General features: G+C 35.6%; 1 protein-coding gene across 29 annotated transcripts in view; it reads right to left on the bottom strand.

Annotated features, from left to right (window-relative positions):
- Window positions 1-4,505: 4,505 nt before the first annotated feature.
- CREM (cAMP responsive element modulator) overlaps window positions 4,506-17,626 on the bottom strand; it is a 71,351-nt gene continuing 58,230 nt past the window's right edge. For 13 of the 29 annotated variants that reach the window (XM_074193171.1, XM_074193168.1, XM_074193174.1 and 10 more), the window contains 2 exons: window positions 12,959-13,115; window positions 5,232-5,735 (listed from right to left, as the gene is read on the bottom strand). In XM_074193171.1, coding sequence (XP_074049272.1) covers window positions 5,591-5,735; window positions 12,959-13,115 — 302 coding nt within the window. In that variant the 3' untranslated portion in view covers window positions 5,232-5,590. Of the gene's footprint in view, window positions 5,736-6,473; window positions 6,527-12,958; window positions 13,116-17,626 lie in introns of all 29 variants that reach the window. The other 16 variants (XM_074193167.1, XM_074193181.1, XM_074193179.1 and 13 more) reach the window with 3 other exon arrangements.

The following is a 17,626-nucleotide window of genomic DNA, read 5'->3' as shown; positions in this document are numbered from 1 at the left end:
AATAAATATCTGTCTTCTTTCCAAAACCTGCATTCCAGAAATCTTAGTCTCGATTCCTCGTGGGACAATTATCAAACTCTAGAAAAAACCAGCAGCTACAATTTCACCTCAAGCCTGGGCTATGGCAATAGCCTCCTGGGTTAGTCTCTGATGACTGTCTTCTTCCCAATCTCCTTTAGCCTTGAAGTCACTTGAGGGGAGGGGATGTGTCATTTTTTCATCTCTCGGGTCTTGCCCAGCATTAGATCCTTTATTAACATCTGTTGAATTTATTTTGATGATTGATATGTCCAATTTTTGCTATTTCTCTTGAGAATATGGATTAAATACATGAAATTATACTTTAACCACCTTCATTCTCATTGTGGAGTATCCCTTTGGACTTCTAACATGCTGCAAGTTTTGTCCTTTTACCTGCTTCTTGGATGGACACAGGAAAGCAAATACGAGTGCACCTCAGGGCTTTGTCTTGGTCTCTCTTCTCTCTCAATGCTAAGCTTCTCTGGTCTCTACTTCAAATTCAACAAATTCAAAAAGGGACCTCATAATTATTCCGCGCCAAAAGCTGCTGTTTCCTACACTTTGTCAAGGGTACCATTACATTCAGTTCAAAATCTTAAGAGTTATCCCCTTCCTCTTCCTTCTCTATCCTATGTGTCCAAATAGATGCCAATCTTGTTGATTCTACCTCCTAATCAGACCCATTTTTTCCTCTACTCAAAACAACTACCACTCTAGTTCAGGGCCTCTGCACCTCATAACTGGATTATTCCAACAGTTTTCTATTAGTTTCCTTGTCTTCAATCTTTCCCCTACTGCAATATACAATTACCAAATTGGTATTACTAAAGCATAGATCTGACCATGTCATTCCCCCTCATCAATAATATGGCTCCAAACTATTTTAACTCGTTTCACTGGACAATTCCCCCTGGACAAATAATCTACTTTTCAGCCAAAGTGGCCTGCTGATTATTATTCCCTAAACAAGACATTCCATTTCCTCTTTCTATGTCCCTAATCCCCATGTCCCATCATTGACGTTCAGCTTTCAAAGTCTTTGACTACCTGAGGTCTTTCCACATTCCTCCAGTTTTTGTCTCCCATCATTAAATTATTATTTATTTTATATTTCCTTGTAGGATCACATAGCCCCTCATGTTGCATGTGTTGTTTTCTCTAGGAAGAAGTTAAGTTGTGGAGGCAGGAGTAGAACCAGGAAAGCACAAAAGGGAGTGTGATAACTTTGTGACCCATGGTTATTCTATTTTTTTCCTTTCTCCAAATACAGGGAGAACCTAATGGCATTACGATTGTTTCAGAAGTGTTAGGACGCTTACCCTTAACTTCAAACCAAATAACCTTGAGCCTGCTTTACTTACATAAGAAAGAGGAAAGCCCGAGTAAAAAAGTCAATAATGCTTATTGCCAATGGTAGAGGGGAAAATAATTATCTAATAACACAAGGCAGTTGGGTGTTGTACTTTTTTTTTCCTCCTTCAAGAAATTCAAGAATCTTTTCAGCTGTGTTTTTCCCAGTTAGGACTGATTCAGGATTAGCTAAAACCTATTCTAAGCACCAAATACATTAATTAGGTTTGCAACTGATTTTTTCCATTCCTTAAATAAGATTTGAAGTTTATGTTACAGATAAACTATCAGCAAAGTATTTCTACATCTCATGATAAAAGAGATCCTCAAAAAGCAATGTTGTGTTAAGTAACAGTAACATACACCAAACTTCTCAATTAAAGGAATATTCTAAGAGCCTTCCAGGACCTATTTTAAAATCTCATAGAAAAATTTTAAGCATACAATATAAAAATGAAAATGTCTACAGCAGTTGTAAATATAAGGAATGGGTGAAATTTGAGTTTATTTACTTGTGCTTCCTTAACACAATTTATTAGATGTAGTCTTATTTTCTAGGTTAATCTCTTATAGCTAGATTAAATATTTCTCAAAGGCAGGAAGTATTTTATATTTATTTCTGTATCCCTCTCAAATATCTTGCAGAATGATAGTAATATATATGTTTTTAAATATATCCAATGACTGATCAATTAAAAAAGGGGCAAAAAAAAAAAAAGGAGGATGCTTTCTGCAAAGAGGAAGGTTGTGAAATTCAGGTCTGCTCTTGTTCTGTGGGCTTCACTGAGTCATTTTCCTGTCACTGACCTTTAAGTGTGGGAAACACCCTCAACTCAATTCCTTGTTCTGCTTTCTTTTGTTTATTCTCAAAGTGGAGAATTCATTCACTTTCAGAGCCTCAACATCACCTCTTTCAGAGAGAAATCCAATTCTTCCCAAACCATTCCCCCATGTTATGCCTATCTTGTCATCTTCTCAAACAACAGATTACTAACCAGAACACACTTCCCTCTTCTAATTTGAGTTCTTTCCAACTTTCCTTTCATGTCTGCACCAACTCCTCTCTCTCTCCCCCCTCAGTGACCCTTTCTTAAATCTTTGTATCATTGACTTTTCCTCAAATTTTGCCTTTATCTCTTATCCTCTATTCACTCCTCCTCAGAAATAGTTCAGATTCATTCCTCCTCCATTACATTACATTACCATACTCTGAGCCTTTTACCACCATATACCTAGATGACTGCAATAGCTTAATTTAACACTTTAAATCCATACTGCAGCCAGACACATTAAAACATTTGCTCTATGTTAAATTTTAATTTGTTAGCATGAAATTCAAGACTCTAAATGAACAGGAACCCAGCATACAAACTTTTCTGTCACTAACTCAACGCAGACCCACTACTCCAATCTGACCCATCTGTGTGCCATTCTCAACCATCTGTGTGCCATTCTCATTTAAATCTCTTGATTTATCCATGCTCAATCGTCTACCATAACTGTTCCCTCTTCCCTCTCTTTTCATTAATTCAAATTAAAGGCCATTCTCTTTCCCTCAAAAATGAACCTTTACCACCTTATACCTAGATGACTGCAATAGCCTAATTTAACACTTTAAATCCATACTGCAGCCAGACACATTAAAACATTCGCTCTATGTTAAATTTTAATTTGTTAGCGTGAAATTCAAGACTCTAAATGAACAGGAACCCAGCATACAAACTTTTCTGTCACTAACTCAACGCAGACCCACTACTCCAATCTGACCCATCTGTGTGCCATTCTCAACCATCTGTGTGCCAATTCTCATTTAAATCTCTTGATTTATCCATGCTCAATCGTCTACCATAACTGTTCCTCTTCCCTCTCTTTTCATTAATTCAAATTAAAGGCCATTCTCTTTCCCTCAAAAATGAAGCTTTCCTTAGATTAATAAAAACTTAAATGATACAAAATTTAATTAGATCATCTCTTTGCAATTCTATAAAAGAGCCTTCTACTTTTTCTGTTTCCCTATGAGTGTGCCTACCCCAATTATGGGCACATAATGTTCAATTAATACTCTCCATTTCTTCACCTGAAATTTTGGTTTTCTTTTCTTTCCTCTTTCTTCTATTTGTCTTCCTTCCTCACCTTATTTTTCTGCAGGAAAAAAGACACAAAGTTTGATAAGATGACATGAAGAAGTTGGGGAGGAAAGAACATGTCTTCCCCGTGCCCCCCCCCCCCAGAATGTATGGCTAACAGGTCTTAAGTCTCTTATTTCTTAGAAGCTGAAGATATACAGCCTGGGGGGAAAATGAAGGGAGTAGAAGAGTAATAATAGGCAAAGAAAGGTACTCTTTCTCTCCGGGTATGTATTAATCGCTTATACAACTTAAAATTGGGTTGATATTTAACCAAGGGAAAGTTGCCACAGTCACTGTGATTTAAAATACAAAAGTAGACAAAATATGTCATTTATAAAAAAGATTCTTTATCTTGGGAAAACTTTTTTTGGGGGAGCTGATATATAGTGACAAGTAGGAATTGGTCCTAGAATCTAAAATGTCTATTTACTAAAGCAATTATTTTAATTAATGAACTGGGGTAGCAGGTGAAATGCAGACACATACAACCTGTTATTACAAACATAGTCTTGATATACTGAATTTGTAAATCTTGCTGAGTCTTTACTGATTGCATTGAAATATAACTGTTTCCTAGACTTCAAATTACTTTAGAATAACAATGAAAACTGCTTCTTTAGGACTGCCTCAACTGACAGCGAATATTCAGGTATGAAGCACATTAACAAGAAATCTCCAAACCTTTTTTACTTTTTTCCAGGGAGAGGCCTATTCCAAAACACGCAGACACACAATACACACACACACACACACACACACACACACACAGAGAGAGAAATTTTTCACCACAGATCTTCTCCTCTATGTGTAGAGTTCCACAGGTCTGGAAGGTCTCTGGATCAGATGGGACAGCTCAAACAGCCTCAGGGCGAAGATCATGGAAGCATGTAGAAATATTTGAGGTGCAGATATTCAATTTTAGCCAGAAGCATTTAACTCATTCCAGAAGTCGAAAGTGTGTTGTAAGATAACTGCTAATTATGTAACATAAAACTGACACTAAAAACTTCTGCAAGATCTTTTATATTACACTATAGATTAAAAACTGCAATAAGTGTTTCAGATATTTAAATGAGCACCAAACACTACAAAGTGTAACCAACATGGTTCTATTAAAAACTATCTTCAACCATGGCATTCAAGGACAGCAATACAGTATTTTCTTCACAAAGCAACTAATATAAAAATCTGAAAAATGCCATAAATTCATTTAGGAGCTACTATTGTCATATAGGTATGTAATAGAACATACTTTCTATTAACTACTTCCTGAGGTATTTTTGGTGGTTTAATTTTATTGTACTGTTGGATGCATTATCTCTGATCATCCTTTCCTAAAATGATTTTTAAAAGACCTGCAAAATATTTTATTGCGTAGGACACTATTAGTGACACAAAGAGTGGAAACTGCAAATATGTGGCAATGGAACAAGTCTTACAAATATTGCATTTTAAGAATCTGTTACATACATTTTTTACAGTTTGTCTCCTTTAAAAAACTGAAGTTACAGCTAAGAGTCAACAAAGTACAGTAAAGCATTTCAGGAATGTTAGAAATTATAGTATAAGATGAATGATACAAAGGAAAAAAGCCATAATTCTTGCCGGCTATATATTGTATTGCCTTCAAAAGCAACTGTACATGTTGTAATCAGTTCATAGCGTAAATATTTCTACTAATCTGTTTTGGGAGAGCAAATGTCTTTCAAGGTTTCAAGTTCCTCTATAAGCTTCTTGTTCTGAACTTCCAGCACTGCAACACGACTCTCCAGACATTTTACATATTCTTTCTTTCGACGTCGACATTCTTTAGCAGCTTCCCTGCAAAAAGCAGAAGCAAAAAGGGCAAACAAAAAACCATTTGCATGCTATTGGCAAACAGATTGAAGAAAGCTCTGTATAACTGTGTGATCATGGTTGCATTCCAAATTTTGGAACAACACTCCCAATTCAGTTTCAAATACTAAGCCAAACTGGATTCCCAAGGGTCACAAGTGTCCCTTCCACAAGTCCACCTGGCAATTTGTAGAATTGCTGCATCTCATGCCTTGATTAGAGTTCACAGTAAACAAGGTCCAAGTCAAAGACAGTTACTCTGCTTTATGGCAATAAAGATCTTTGAGGGCCTTGAGTTCCTCAATGAGAGTCTTGTTTTGGTTTTCAAGAACAGCCACACGATTTTCAAGACATTTGACATACTCCTTCTTCTTCCTGCGACACTCCCGAGCAGCTTCCCTGGAACCAACACAAGGCAAATGACTACAGGAACAGCGCCCATCACAACAAAGAATGGCTCAATGAAGTGTTCTTCTGCCCCCCAGATTCAACAAGCCACTCAAACCTGATGCTGATTAGTACAAAACCATACAACAATTACAACCAAGCACATGCCTTTTATAAATGACTGTAATACAACAAACAACTACATTCAATTTGACCAGCATCTGTGTCAAAACTGGGTTTTCATAGGACATATGATTCCATAATTACAGTGATCAGATTAATGAATTACTTTTCCATCACACAAAACAGTAAGACTACATTGCCAACTCCATTTCTATATGTGACATTTATATTTTCTTTCAATTCTCCTGATTATTATTATCTACCAGGAATCTCATAATTCTACAATCTGAATTGAATTTTACTTGATCAAAATGCTTAGAAGAATTAAATCTTCAGAAAATCTTAATAAAGTATCATTGGTGGAAAACACAAAACAGACAGATTCAACTGCCTTTATCAAAAGATAGTTTTTCAGCTACAAAAGATAATATGTATAAGACAAGTCACAAAAGTGCATTTTTTTCACTTCAGGCCCAAAGTGAAAGGGCACGACTAGTGAAAATAAAAGAAATAAGGAGTGCACAGGATGGAACACTGGAATCATCCCTCTAGGCCATTTAAACACTAGACAGGCAGAATAGCAAAACAACACAGAAATATGAAAGGAAAGCTGCCAAAATAACTCACACGGGAAGGTCAAAACTTTTTTCTACGATGACATGCATTTAACATCCATTATACTTCATTTAAAAGCACCAGAGGCATCCATGAAGAAAAGCAGCCAAAGCAACAAAACAAATAAAAAGGAATATGTAAGATTAAATTGGTTATTTTCACACACACACAATGGCCACCAAAAAGTAAAGAATACAGCCAAAATTCCCTTTTTTTTCAAGTGGATTGGGGGGGGGGAGCAAATGTTACTCTTAACTCCTTGCAGTATAAACCCTATAATAGCAAATTTTTATGAAACATTACCCTACTTCCTTTGCAAATCTAACATGTAACAAAAAAGTATATTTTCTTAGAATAACCATCTTGATGAGACAATTTTGGAGCTCTCTTTATTTAAGAAACATTAAGGAGCAGCTAGATGGCACAGTGGGTAGAGCACCAGCCCTGGAGTCAGGAGGACCTGAGTTGAAATCTGACCTCAGACACTTAATAATTACCTAGCCGTGTGGGTAAGTCACTTAACTCCACTGCTTTGCAAAAAACCAAAAAATAAAGATGACTTTATTTAAGAAACAATATTTGAACAGTTGTGCTAATTAATCGTATAAAATAAAACTAACAATAATTGGAATTACTTTCAAACTTTAATTTAGTGTAAATGTATCCCAAAGAATAATCCTTTAAGGATCCAATTTAAAGACTAATTGCTGAATATTTCTATTTCAAAGAGCAGACATTTCTCCTGAGGAAGTCAGCAGTTAGAACCCTCAATGAAGTACAACAAAAAGAGCAGTGACTACTTTCTAGCTAACAATAAAAGCACTATGTCAAAGTTTCCAGTATTCTCAACTAGTAAGAAGTTAAGAGAATATCTGCATTTCATCTCCTAAAAGATGCTGAATAATGTATATGATACACATTGCTAATTTTAAAAGCTATTCACACATTTGCCAGTTTTGAAAGATTTTCTGACTATCATTCCCACTAGGACTGAAATTATCTCAGGAAAGTCAAAATACTCAAAATGCAATTATTTACTTTAAAAATGACAGATCTGAAATAAAGTTAATAATGTAAATTAACAAGAGTGGAATTTTAAAGTTCTTAACATAGTTTTATAGGTTTCCAAAAACCCATAATAGCATCTTTTTTTCCTTATATACTTTTGTAATCCTATATACTAAGTCAGAATTTCCAAGCCCAAAACTTTTAAATGATCTCACCCATAGATAGTACATATCTAAACAATGCTTAGATAGGGAAAACACCTGCTATGCCTATTTATAGCTGGCTCAAGTTTCACACACTGTATGTCTATATATTTCTCTGAACCTTTGCTGCCTCCTCTTATGCAAGAGAAATCCATGCCAAGTAAGGAAAGATGAAAATGCTGGAAGAAATGAAAAATTTCCCTTAGGTTAGCAGAAAAGTAGAAAGTAGAAAAGTCGGGAGGGGTGAGGAGGGGAGAGGAACACACAAGAAGGGGAAAAAAGGAAAAAAGGTTTTGAAGAGCTCTTGATTTGGACCATGAAGTGTGTGTGTGTGTGTGTGTGTGTGTGTGTGTGTGTGTGTGTGACAGGCGCGCACACATTCAGTAGACCTCCTGATTTGGACCATGAAGTCTGTGTAGAGTGAGTGTGTATGTGTGTGTGCGCGCGCATATTCAGTAGACCTCCTGATTTGGACCATGAAGTGTGTGTGTGTGTGTGTGTGTGTGTGTGTGTGTGTGTGCACATTCAGTAGACCTTCTAAAGATGGTGACCTGAACTGAAAGAGACCTCAGAGGACTAGTTCATTTTACATATGAACAAACTGAAGCCTATGTCATACAAGCAGGATGCAGGAGAACTCCTAGTGGTTCCAAATCCAACTTCTCTTGTGGCCCCCTCTGGCCACAATATGGGGAAGACCCACAGGAGTGTGCTGCCTATGACTCCATCATCATACCTCCGGCAGAAGTTCCTGGGAGCACTGAGACTAAGCCTCACCCACCATTCATTCTTCAGTAAGAGTGAGTTTTTGTCTTTGAAATAAGTGCCTGAGACCCATAAAGCACATAATAAATGCTTGATGACTGATGATTTATCTGATGCCTCAGGAAAACTTCAAGAACTTAATGAAGCTATGAATGAGCTAACCCAGTCAACGCATAACAAAGACCTCTTCCAGATAGGGTTCCTCAGTGAACATCCTGTTGCCTGAAATGCTGTCCTTTATACAACTGACAAATTTCAGGGTGCTACAAAGGTAGAAAGTGTTGAGAAACACAAGAACAGGGAATCCTAGTTCTCCCTTAGGGCAGCTGGGTGGTGCAGTGCAGAGAATCCAACCCAGGAGTCAGAAGGACCCGAGTTCAAATCTGACCTCAGATACTTACTAGCTGTGTGACTCTGTCAAGTCACTTAACCTAGTTTGCCTCAATTTCCTCATCTGAAAAAGAGATGGAGAAGGGAATAGCACATTATTCCAGTGTTTTTGTAAATAAAGTTAAGGAGAATCAAGACACAACAGAAAGGACTCGACACAGTCCTCCTTCATCCCCAGTATATGCTACCGATCATACAAAGAAAAAGACAAAAGAGACGGGGGGAGTGGGGTTTCAAGAGTCTGGTACAGAGAGCAGGGAAAGGAGACATATCTGTCTGACCACCAGAGCTGGCTCTCTGATGCTTATATTTTTTTTCCCTCTTCTGTAATTCTTTCTCTGCCAGAAGTAGAGCAGATAGTCAATTTTTTGGCTGTACATATCCCAAATTTTGAAAAACAAGAATAGAATCTCAAAATTTTTGTTATAACCCAGTGAGCTTGACTTCAATTTCTAGCTAAATTCTAGAACACATTCTCACAGGAAAAGTTAATGAAGATGATAGAAAAATGAAGTGGTAAGAACAGAAAGTCAACATGGCTTCATGACCATGTCAGACCGGTAGCCTGCTATACTCTCAGACCATAGGAACTGCTTGTTAATATTAGCTGGCCAAGATTTTAAAAGAAAATTTGATCAAGTCTCTCATGTGGTAAAAGACAGAAAAGAGTGTGACTAACGATTACAAGGACAGTTCTGTTGAGTGTTCAAACTCCTCTTTGAAGGAGTTTTCCAATGGAAAGACTCAGGGAGTCCTGCTCTGAATAAAGGCCTTGGAGATAGCATGCTTACCAAATCTATAGATAACAAAAGGCTAGGAAGAGCAATCTGGTTTCAAAAAGGTACAAAACTAGTCTTAATATTCTGAGGTGAAATTTAATTTTACACTTAAGTGTGAAAGTCAGATACTTAAGATGGGGAAAAGCATGGCTTTTTTTTTCAACTAAAAAAAAAGGTGAGAATTTTAGTGGCCTACAAAGCTTAATGAGTAGTGTGAGAAGGCAGCCAAGAAAGCTCACATAAGTAATCTGCTTTAATGGAGGCACAGTGTCCTAGAATAAAGAAATGACAATCCTGCCATTAGTTACCTTAGAACCAAGGGCTAACTAGTTACTACATTTAATGAAGGAAATCGCTATGCTCAAGAGAATTCAGTAGAGCAACCAAGATCTCAAAGAACATTTTCATGTTAATATAAGAAAAGATTCAAGGCATTTAGGATGCTATTTAGCCTAAAGAGAACGGGGAAGGAAAAGGCATTGTAGTGCAATCACAAGAAAAAGCAATTAGATTGCCAGGCTTGGCCAGGACAGCAGAACTGGGAACAAAGGTACTAAGTTTCAGAGAGATAAATGTAGCTGTGAGGTAAGGAAAAAGTCCTAACACTACTAGAGTTTTTTCAAAAATGGAGATGGAATTGGTAAGGGGATTCATTTGTATGACAAAATAAGATATAAATGAAGTACATTCGAACAGTTGTTAATTTGTCTATCTATGGACAACTGAATATGGTATTGTGCTATCTCTTTTAAATTTGGGGCAAGCTAGTAGAGAGCAACAGATAATTTTTTTCATTATTAACATCTAGTTAAGGGCTTCAAACACTAAGGTTCACAAAAATCGCCTTGTAATCATACTGATTTCTAATATGGGCATCTAAGACCACAGAACTATCATTCCTAGCAATCTTCCAGGACTGACAATGCAATTTAAAAATCAATCCACCAACAAGCATTTCCTTAAGCATCTGCCAAGGGCTAAGCTCAACTCTAGGTGCTGGGCATTCTAAGAAAAAAATAAAACCTTCCATGCCATCAAGAAACTTACATTTTATCAGTCAAGAATACCTCCTACATAAATAAGTACAGAAAGAATAAACTCAAAATAAAACAAGGCAATTCTTTGAGGAAGAGGGAACTGAAAGGGCACTACGGAAAGTTTCCAGGCAAAACTTGAGTGCTCAAGGGAAAGAGATCTAAACAAGAACTTGTTGAGGACCAGAGGCCAGCCATAAGGCCCAGTCTGAAGGAGAGAAAGTCTGGAAAGGAAAAAGGGGCATTCGATTTTAGACAGGCTAAGTCTGAAATGTTCATGGGACATCCAGTTTGACATGGCCAAATGGCAGCTGGTGATGAGTTCAGGAGACCACACTAAGGCTGGAAGCTGCTATCTGGTGACTTCTGTGCAAAAATGATCATTATACACAAAGGAACTGAGAAGAGCACCAAGAAAAACTGAATATAGAAAACAGAGAGCTAGGACAAAGTTTCAGGTCCTCCCACTCACCCAAAAGGACATTGAGGATAGTGTGGAGAACAGTCATAAAATCCCAAAAAACAAGACTATGTAAGAGAAAGTGTCCAACAGTGTTAAATGATGTAGGTGTCAAGAAGTAAGAAAAGGTGATCAAATTTGGCAGTTAAAGAGATTACCTGTAAATTGGGATAAAGCCGTTTCAGCTGAATGATGAACAAGGGGTTCACAAAGTAGGTGAGGCAAGAGAAGGGGGGGAAACAAGAGAACCTTTTCTGTGAGTTTGGTTACTAAAGGAAAGGGAGAGATATAATGACAACTGGTAAGGACATTAGGGTTGGTTTGTTTTGTTTTTTAATGGGGGGGAATCTACATAAAAAATTAGCACATTTGAAAATCAGTTCTTTTCATGAAGTAACTGGGACTTCTGAATGAGAACTACTCATATCTTTAGGTTTTTAAACATGTTTAAATGTTGGGTTCCATGGACCTAGAAATATATTAAGATGCTAGTGGACAAGTATTATTTCCCTGGATAATAATGATTTTCCCAGTGTGGCAATATTTGTTCTGATATGGAAATAATGAGATTGGAATCAACCAACTATTCTAGAAGTATATCAATTTATGCTATTTTTGGTCAATAATAACTACTATCCATAAAATGGAGGTGAAAACATTTTAGCATCTCATGCTTTTATGCTGGTTACTACCCTGAATCCAAAAGGGGTGTGATGAAAATTGTAAGTACTGCAATTACTGTTTCAAATGTTTTTAAGTATCTCTGAACAAGAAATGGAGGGTAAAATTTCTAGATTAAGTTGACTCCTCTAGCATTTAAACATACCCAAGTGAACTTCTAACTTGAGTCTCAAGGGTAATTCTTTACAGGCTATGATTACAGCTAATGCAAATCAGAATAACCAAAGCCTTGAAATGCCCTTTAAAGCCCATGGTTCTCAACAGAAACAAATACATATATTTAAAAGGATCAGAATGCTCTGAGGAGAACCATAATATGATAAAAATTGTCCAAATAGTTCCTGGATTGTTACTTTGATTCTACAAGAGTCAACTTACCACCCTACTGTTACAATCCAAGATATAATAAGCTTTTCAAATGCTTCACTAAACAGAGAAAATATTTTCTCACCTAAAGGCATTGATGCTAATTAGATAGATAACTAATTTATGTTTATATTATAATGCTATATTAATACGTAACTATTAAACTTTCATTTTCTTTAGAAAGTGAACACACTAAAAAGTTCCTGAGGATGTGAAACTAATAACAGCTAACAATCATGTGGCACTTTAAGGGTCTTCAAAGTATTTTATAAGTCTATATTAGCTCATTTGATCAAATCCCTCCTTTCTCTGCAGAGGCAGAGGATGAGTATGTATGGGTATACACACACATACACATACACTAAAGATTGACTGGGTTGATATATTTTTCACTTTTTGCTTAACTGTATCAAGGCATGGCTTTCTGAGAATAAAGATATACATATCTGAAAATCAAGATGACAAAAATAAAATATATTAAAATCTTTAAAATAAGTTTCTCATCAGTTTTCATGAGAAAAAAAAGGGATAGTGAAAGTAACAAACCATCATCCTTAGCCAACAGAAAAGAATGCACCTTTAACTGATGAAGTAGCTTAACAACTGAGAACTCCGAATATAGGCCAACCTGATTTTCACTGAATTGTGGAGAAAGGTGTCATAGAACACTTACTGTGATAGGAATATATTTTTTAAAAACCCAAACCTTTTAAAACAAGAAAACTTCTCCCAGAGAAGTTTTAGAAAAATTCCTAGCAGATAAAACTTTTGCTTTTTGAATTAGATTCACATTTTCAGTGAGACCTCTTACCTATTTTTCATAAGTCTTAATTCTCGTTTGCGGGTTGCCTCTTCCGCTAGTTGCTGTGGACTATGCAAGCTTCCTGGAGAGGCTGCCATTACAACTCCCTGTGGCAAAGCAGTAGTAGGAGTTCGGATCTGATAAGTTGGCATGTCACCAGTAGCTGCTGCAAAAAACAGAACAGCATAAATTTTATATTAACAACTAACAATCTTCAACTTCATATAAAACTTATCTTAATGAAATGGATGGAAACAGCAGACTTTATCTTACAAATTATAAGGGGCTTTTGTTAAATCAACAATAGTTTTGTTAAAAATGATGGGACAGAGGCTTGCTTTATCAAATGAAAATTTAAACAGTTAATCCATCTGCCATGCAACCTTAGTATTATACAGTACCTTCTCTATTCTCCCAAAAGCTTTAACCATTTCCTGGAGTTTTAAGGCTTAAGAAAATGCATCACTGTTTTAGTACTGCAAAACACTAACTAGAAAACTAACCAGAACCTTTAAATAAACAAGAATCTTGCATGTCACTTTTAAGAAATAAACGTGTGTGTGTGTATGTGTGTGTGTGTGTGTGCGCGCATCAGTAAACAGACTAACTTCACATGGTTTTCTGAGCCTCATTGGTTTATTTGAAAAATGCTATTATGCCATTACATCTCTAAGATTTCTTCCAGTCTTAAATTCTATGAATTTAATTCAGTTTCTAATAAATTAATCAAATATAGCTAAAGCATGCAACTCAACAAATATCTAATGAGTGAATGAATAAATAGCTTTGGGGGAAAGTATTGTATAATGAAGCTTCAAGATTACCACTACCCTGGGAGAAAAAACTCTGTATACAATCAAAGATATGTATTCATTACATTATAGTTATTAAAGTAAAATGTATGATAATACATTTTGGATATCATTTCAAAAGTTTAAAATAAGTTTTCTGCTTTTCGATTAAGCTTCCAATTCACCACGGTAGAACATCTACATACCATTAACTGAGAGTTTACTGTATCAAAAAGGGAGCACTGAAAGAGTAAATGTGTCTCCCTCAGGGCCAGTCTTTTTATTATGAGGAAGTGAATGAGGTATTCGAGAAATTTAATTTAATCTATACCTAATTTCTTTTAAATATATTTTATACTTTTGTAATTCATAAGATGGATTAATTAAACTTTAAGTACTTATTTCAAATAAGTCTTAAAGTTTTCATACAACATAGATTAATTTTGTAATGAATTCTTTCAACTGTAGGAGGTACCTTAGTGAAATGACCTTTACTACAACATACCAATAAATAGATGATTCTAGACTGTAAACTGTATGGTCAGCTGCTACCCTAAGAACTAAGGCATGCATGATCAATGCCCATTGTCACAATACCCTTCAGTCTCTGTGTCACTGCTGTTAGAACAGACCATGTAATATAGTCTCCTCATTTAGATAATCAATTCCATGGGGACAATGATTATCTTCTTTGTAAGGATGACTCCTAAATGATTTGTTTCACATTAAGATGGTCTATCAAAAAATCCTGACTGGTGGCTCCAATCAGGAGAATAATAGAATCAAGATTAATAAATTACAGAAGAAGGAAGGAAGGAAAAACGGAAAATCAGGCAGCATGCATTGTTTAAAGTACCTACTAAGTCCAGGCACTGTGCTAGATGCTAAGAATACAAAGGGTGAAAACATTCCTTACTTTCATGAAGCTTACAGTCTAAAAAAAAAAACAAAAAAAAAACCTTTGTTTTAAGGTGAGCAATTTTTTTTTTTTAGGTTTTTACAAGGCAAATGGGGTTAAGTGGCTTGCCCAAGGCCACACAGCTAGGTAATTATTAAGTGTCTGAGGCCAGATTTGAACTCAGGTACTCCTGACTCCAAGGCCGGTGCTTTATCCAGTATGCCACCTAGCCGCCCCTTAGGTGAGCAATTCTTTAAGGAAATCAGAACATAATAACTGAAGAACTGATCATCTACTCCAATTTTTTCAGGCCCAGCTCATGCTGGGTAACAGAGCTGGAATTCAAACTGAAGTCTGCTGACTCCAAGTTTAATACTCTTCAACACACCACACAAATGTAAAACTAAGGTTTTCATTATAGTTATCTTCACTTTTCAATATTTGGAATTATTCCTTTTTGTATCATAGACCTTTCACTAATACCCATTGAAAAGATGCTTACCTATGTAAAGAAACTAATATAGTACACTCATGCCCTTACAAGACAAACATCTGTCATTTTCAACTACTTGAAAGTGCTCAAATTGCTTTATTTGATTAATTTCACTATTAACAAATATTCTGCAAAATGAATAATTATATGAACATAGGATCAGTTGGAGAGGGGCAGACTGGATTAAAATTCTGTATCTGACACCTATTAGCTATGTAGTTAAGGGTAAGTCACCTAATTTCTTAGAACCCTGAGCAATTCTGTGAGATTATAAATTAGACAATTGATCTATTTATATTCATGGATCACAGAAGTTCCATATACCAATGAAATCAAAAGTCTGGAATAAAAAAATGATCCCCAAACACTTTCAGTTGAGGTTTGAAAAAAAATATTTTTTTTTAGGATTTTGCAAGGCAAATGGGGTTAAGTGGCTTGCCCAAGGTCACACACAGCTAGGTAATTATTATTAAGTGTCTGATGCCAGATTTGAACTCAAGTACTCCTGACTCCAGAGCCAGTGCTCTATCCACTGCATCACCTAGCTGCCCCAGAAAAATGTTTTTTTTTTGGTTAAAGGTTTTCTGCTGTGATATAACTGTGCATCTATATGAAAAAGAAAATAAATGAGTTTAACATATATACAAAAATATTTTCCATACAGTTCATTTCCAAGAAGGCAAAAACTGACCAAGAAAAGCACAGGCAAATACCTAGTGAATTCCAAATTTCTAGCTTCTCACTACGATTTTGTAAAGTCATTTAAAAAAAAAAGAACCTTTGGAAAAATATACATTCTGTACAGTATCAACCAGTTCCACAGAAAGTACAACCATTCCCTGAGATCATGGATTCTCTGATGACCCAGTGATATATAAAAAGCATATACATGGATGCTGTCCTTATAGCTTTACTTGGCAAGTCAGCTATGTATCCCTATAATTATACAGAAAATTCAAATTGTATTTTCCAACATTTTATAGAAAAGAAAATTCTTTAATCCTTAATTTGAATCTAAAAGAAAATGTACTAAAATGTGGTGTACAGAATATAAAAATGTTTCTCTCAAAAGTTTCCCCTTGGAGCAAATAGGATAAGTACTGAACTCTATTCTTTCAGGAATTATTGTTCAATTACTCATTATATCTATAATATACCCATAGCCAATTTCTGAAAAGAATGAAAATATACAAATGTGATACAGATCATCTTTTTAAAGATTACTTTTAAAATGACTAAAGTTCAGAATCACAGAGGACCAACTATTAAGTAAAATAAGCAGAACACACAATAATCCACAAGGCAAGTTCTATAGGAGCAAAAGAAAAACTATAAAATGTCATGAAAGGGTACATTTTGAATGAGTTACTTGTAAGATGACTAATTTATTGTTACTACAAATGAATATTTACTGACTCTCCAGTCAGTACAGAATCATCCTTTAATCAAGTTTCCCATGACACCTGGTCCAAGGATAAAGTCATTATAAAGTGGCAATGTTTAATTCATCAATTAATCCAAATTGAAAATATTTCAATTATATGTTTTATCATTTTACCAAAAAACAATTGAAAAACATTTAAAAGGCTTTTTAAAAAAATCTCTTTGGCCTTATGTTCATGAGGCACTTTTTAAGTAAGGACTTATAAAATTAAAAAGTCAACGCTTTAAATCATCAAAATAAAGCATGAAAAAAGTCCTTTACCAATGTTGCTAGTCAGAGTTATAAAGAATGTCCAAGAAGTGGTTTTTAATATGCCAGAATAAGCTCATTATTATCTCCAAAAAAAATTCCAAAAAAGCAAGAACTTCTTTAGAAAAAGGAGTCTTGACTAGGGATTAATGACCTTAATTTAAAAAGGTATAGCTTTATTTCAACACATCTTTTGGAATCTTTTTTTTTCCCCCTTAGGTTTTTACAAGGCAAATGGGGTTAAGTGGCTTGCCCAAGGCCACACAGCTAAAGTAATTATTAAGTGTCTGAGGCTGGATTTGAACTCAGGCTCCTAACTTCTGTAAATCTTATGAATTTTAAAACATTTAGAGAAGAGGTCTAAAGGCTTCACCAAACTATAAAAGGGGTCCACTAAAATATTTTAAAGTGTTTTATATAAAGAAACAATAAAGCACAGTTCTTAGAGAGCTGACCTCAGAGCTCTGATGCCCCACACTCAAATCTTGTCCAACTAGAGGTGCCATCATGGGCAAGTCACTTGCTTAATGTTCCAGGGAACTAATGTTCCAAAATTAAAGTGTAGCAAAGATAATGATCTGCTCTGGTTGGCAAAGGTCATCACTGACATGACAAGGAACTACAACCTTGATGAGGTCCTACACACACACACACACACACACACACACACACACACACACACACACACTCTCTGCCCAGATAACTTATTGTCTGGTAAATATAAAATGCTTCTATCAGTCTATCAATCAATTTCATCATATGAAACAATTTTTAAAATGCTATGCAATGATAACATTAAAGT

The sequence above is a fragment of the Macrotis lagotis genome, chromosome 7 (genome assembly GCF_037893015.1).
Source record: "Macrotis lagotis isolate mMagLag1 chromosome 7, bilby.v1.9.chrom.fasta, whole genome shotgun sequence".
Taxonomy (NCBI): Eukaryota; Metazoa; Chordata; class Mammalia; order Peramelemorphia; family Peramelidae; genus Macrotis; species Macrotis lagotis.
Note: the sequence above shows the minus strand (reverse complement) of the source record. Positions and strands in the feature narration are given on the sequence as shown.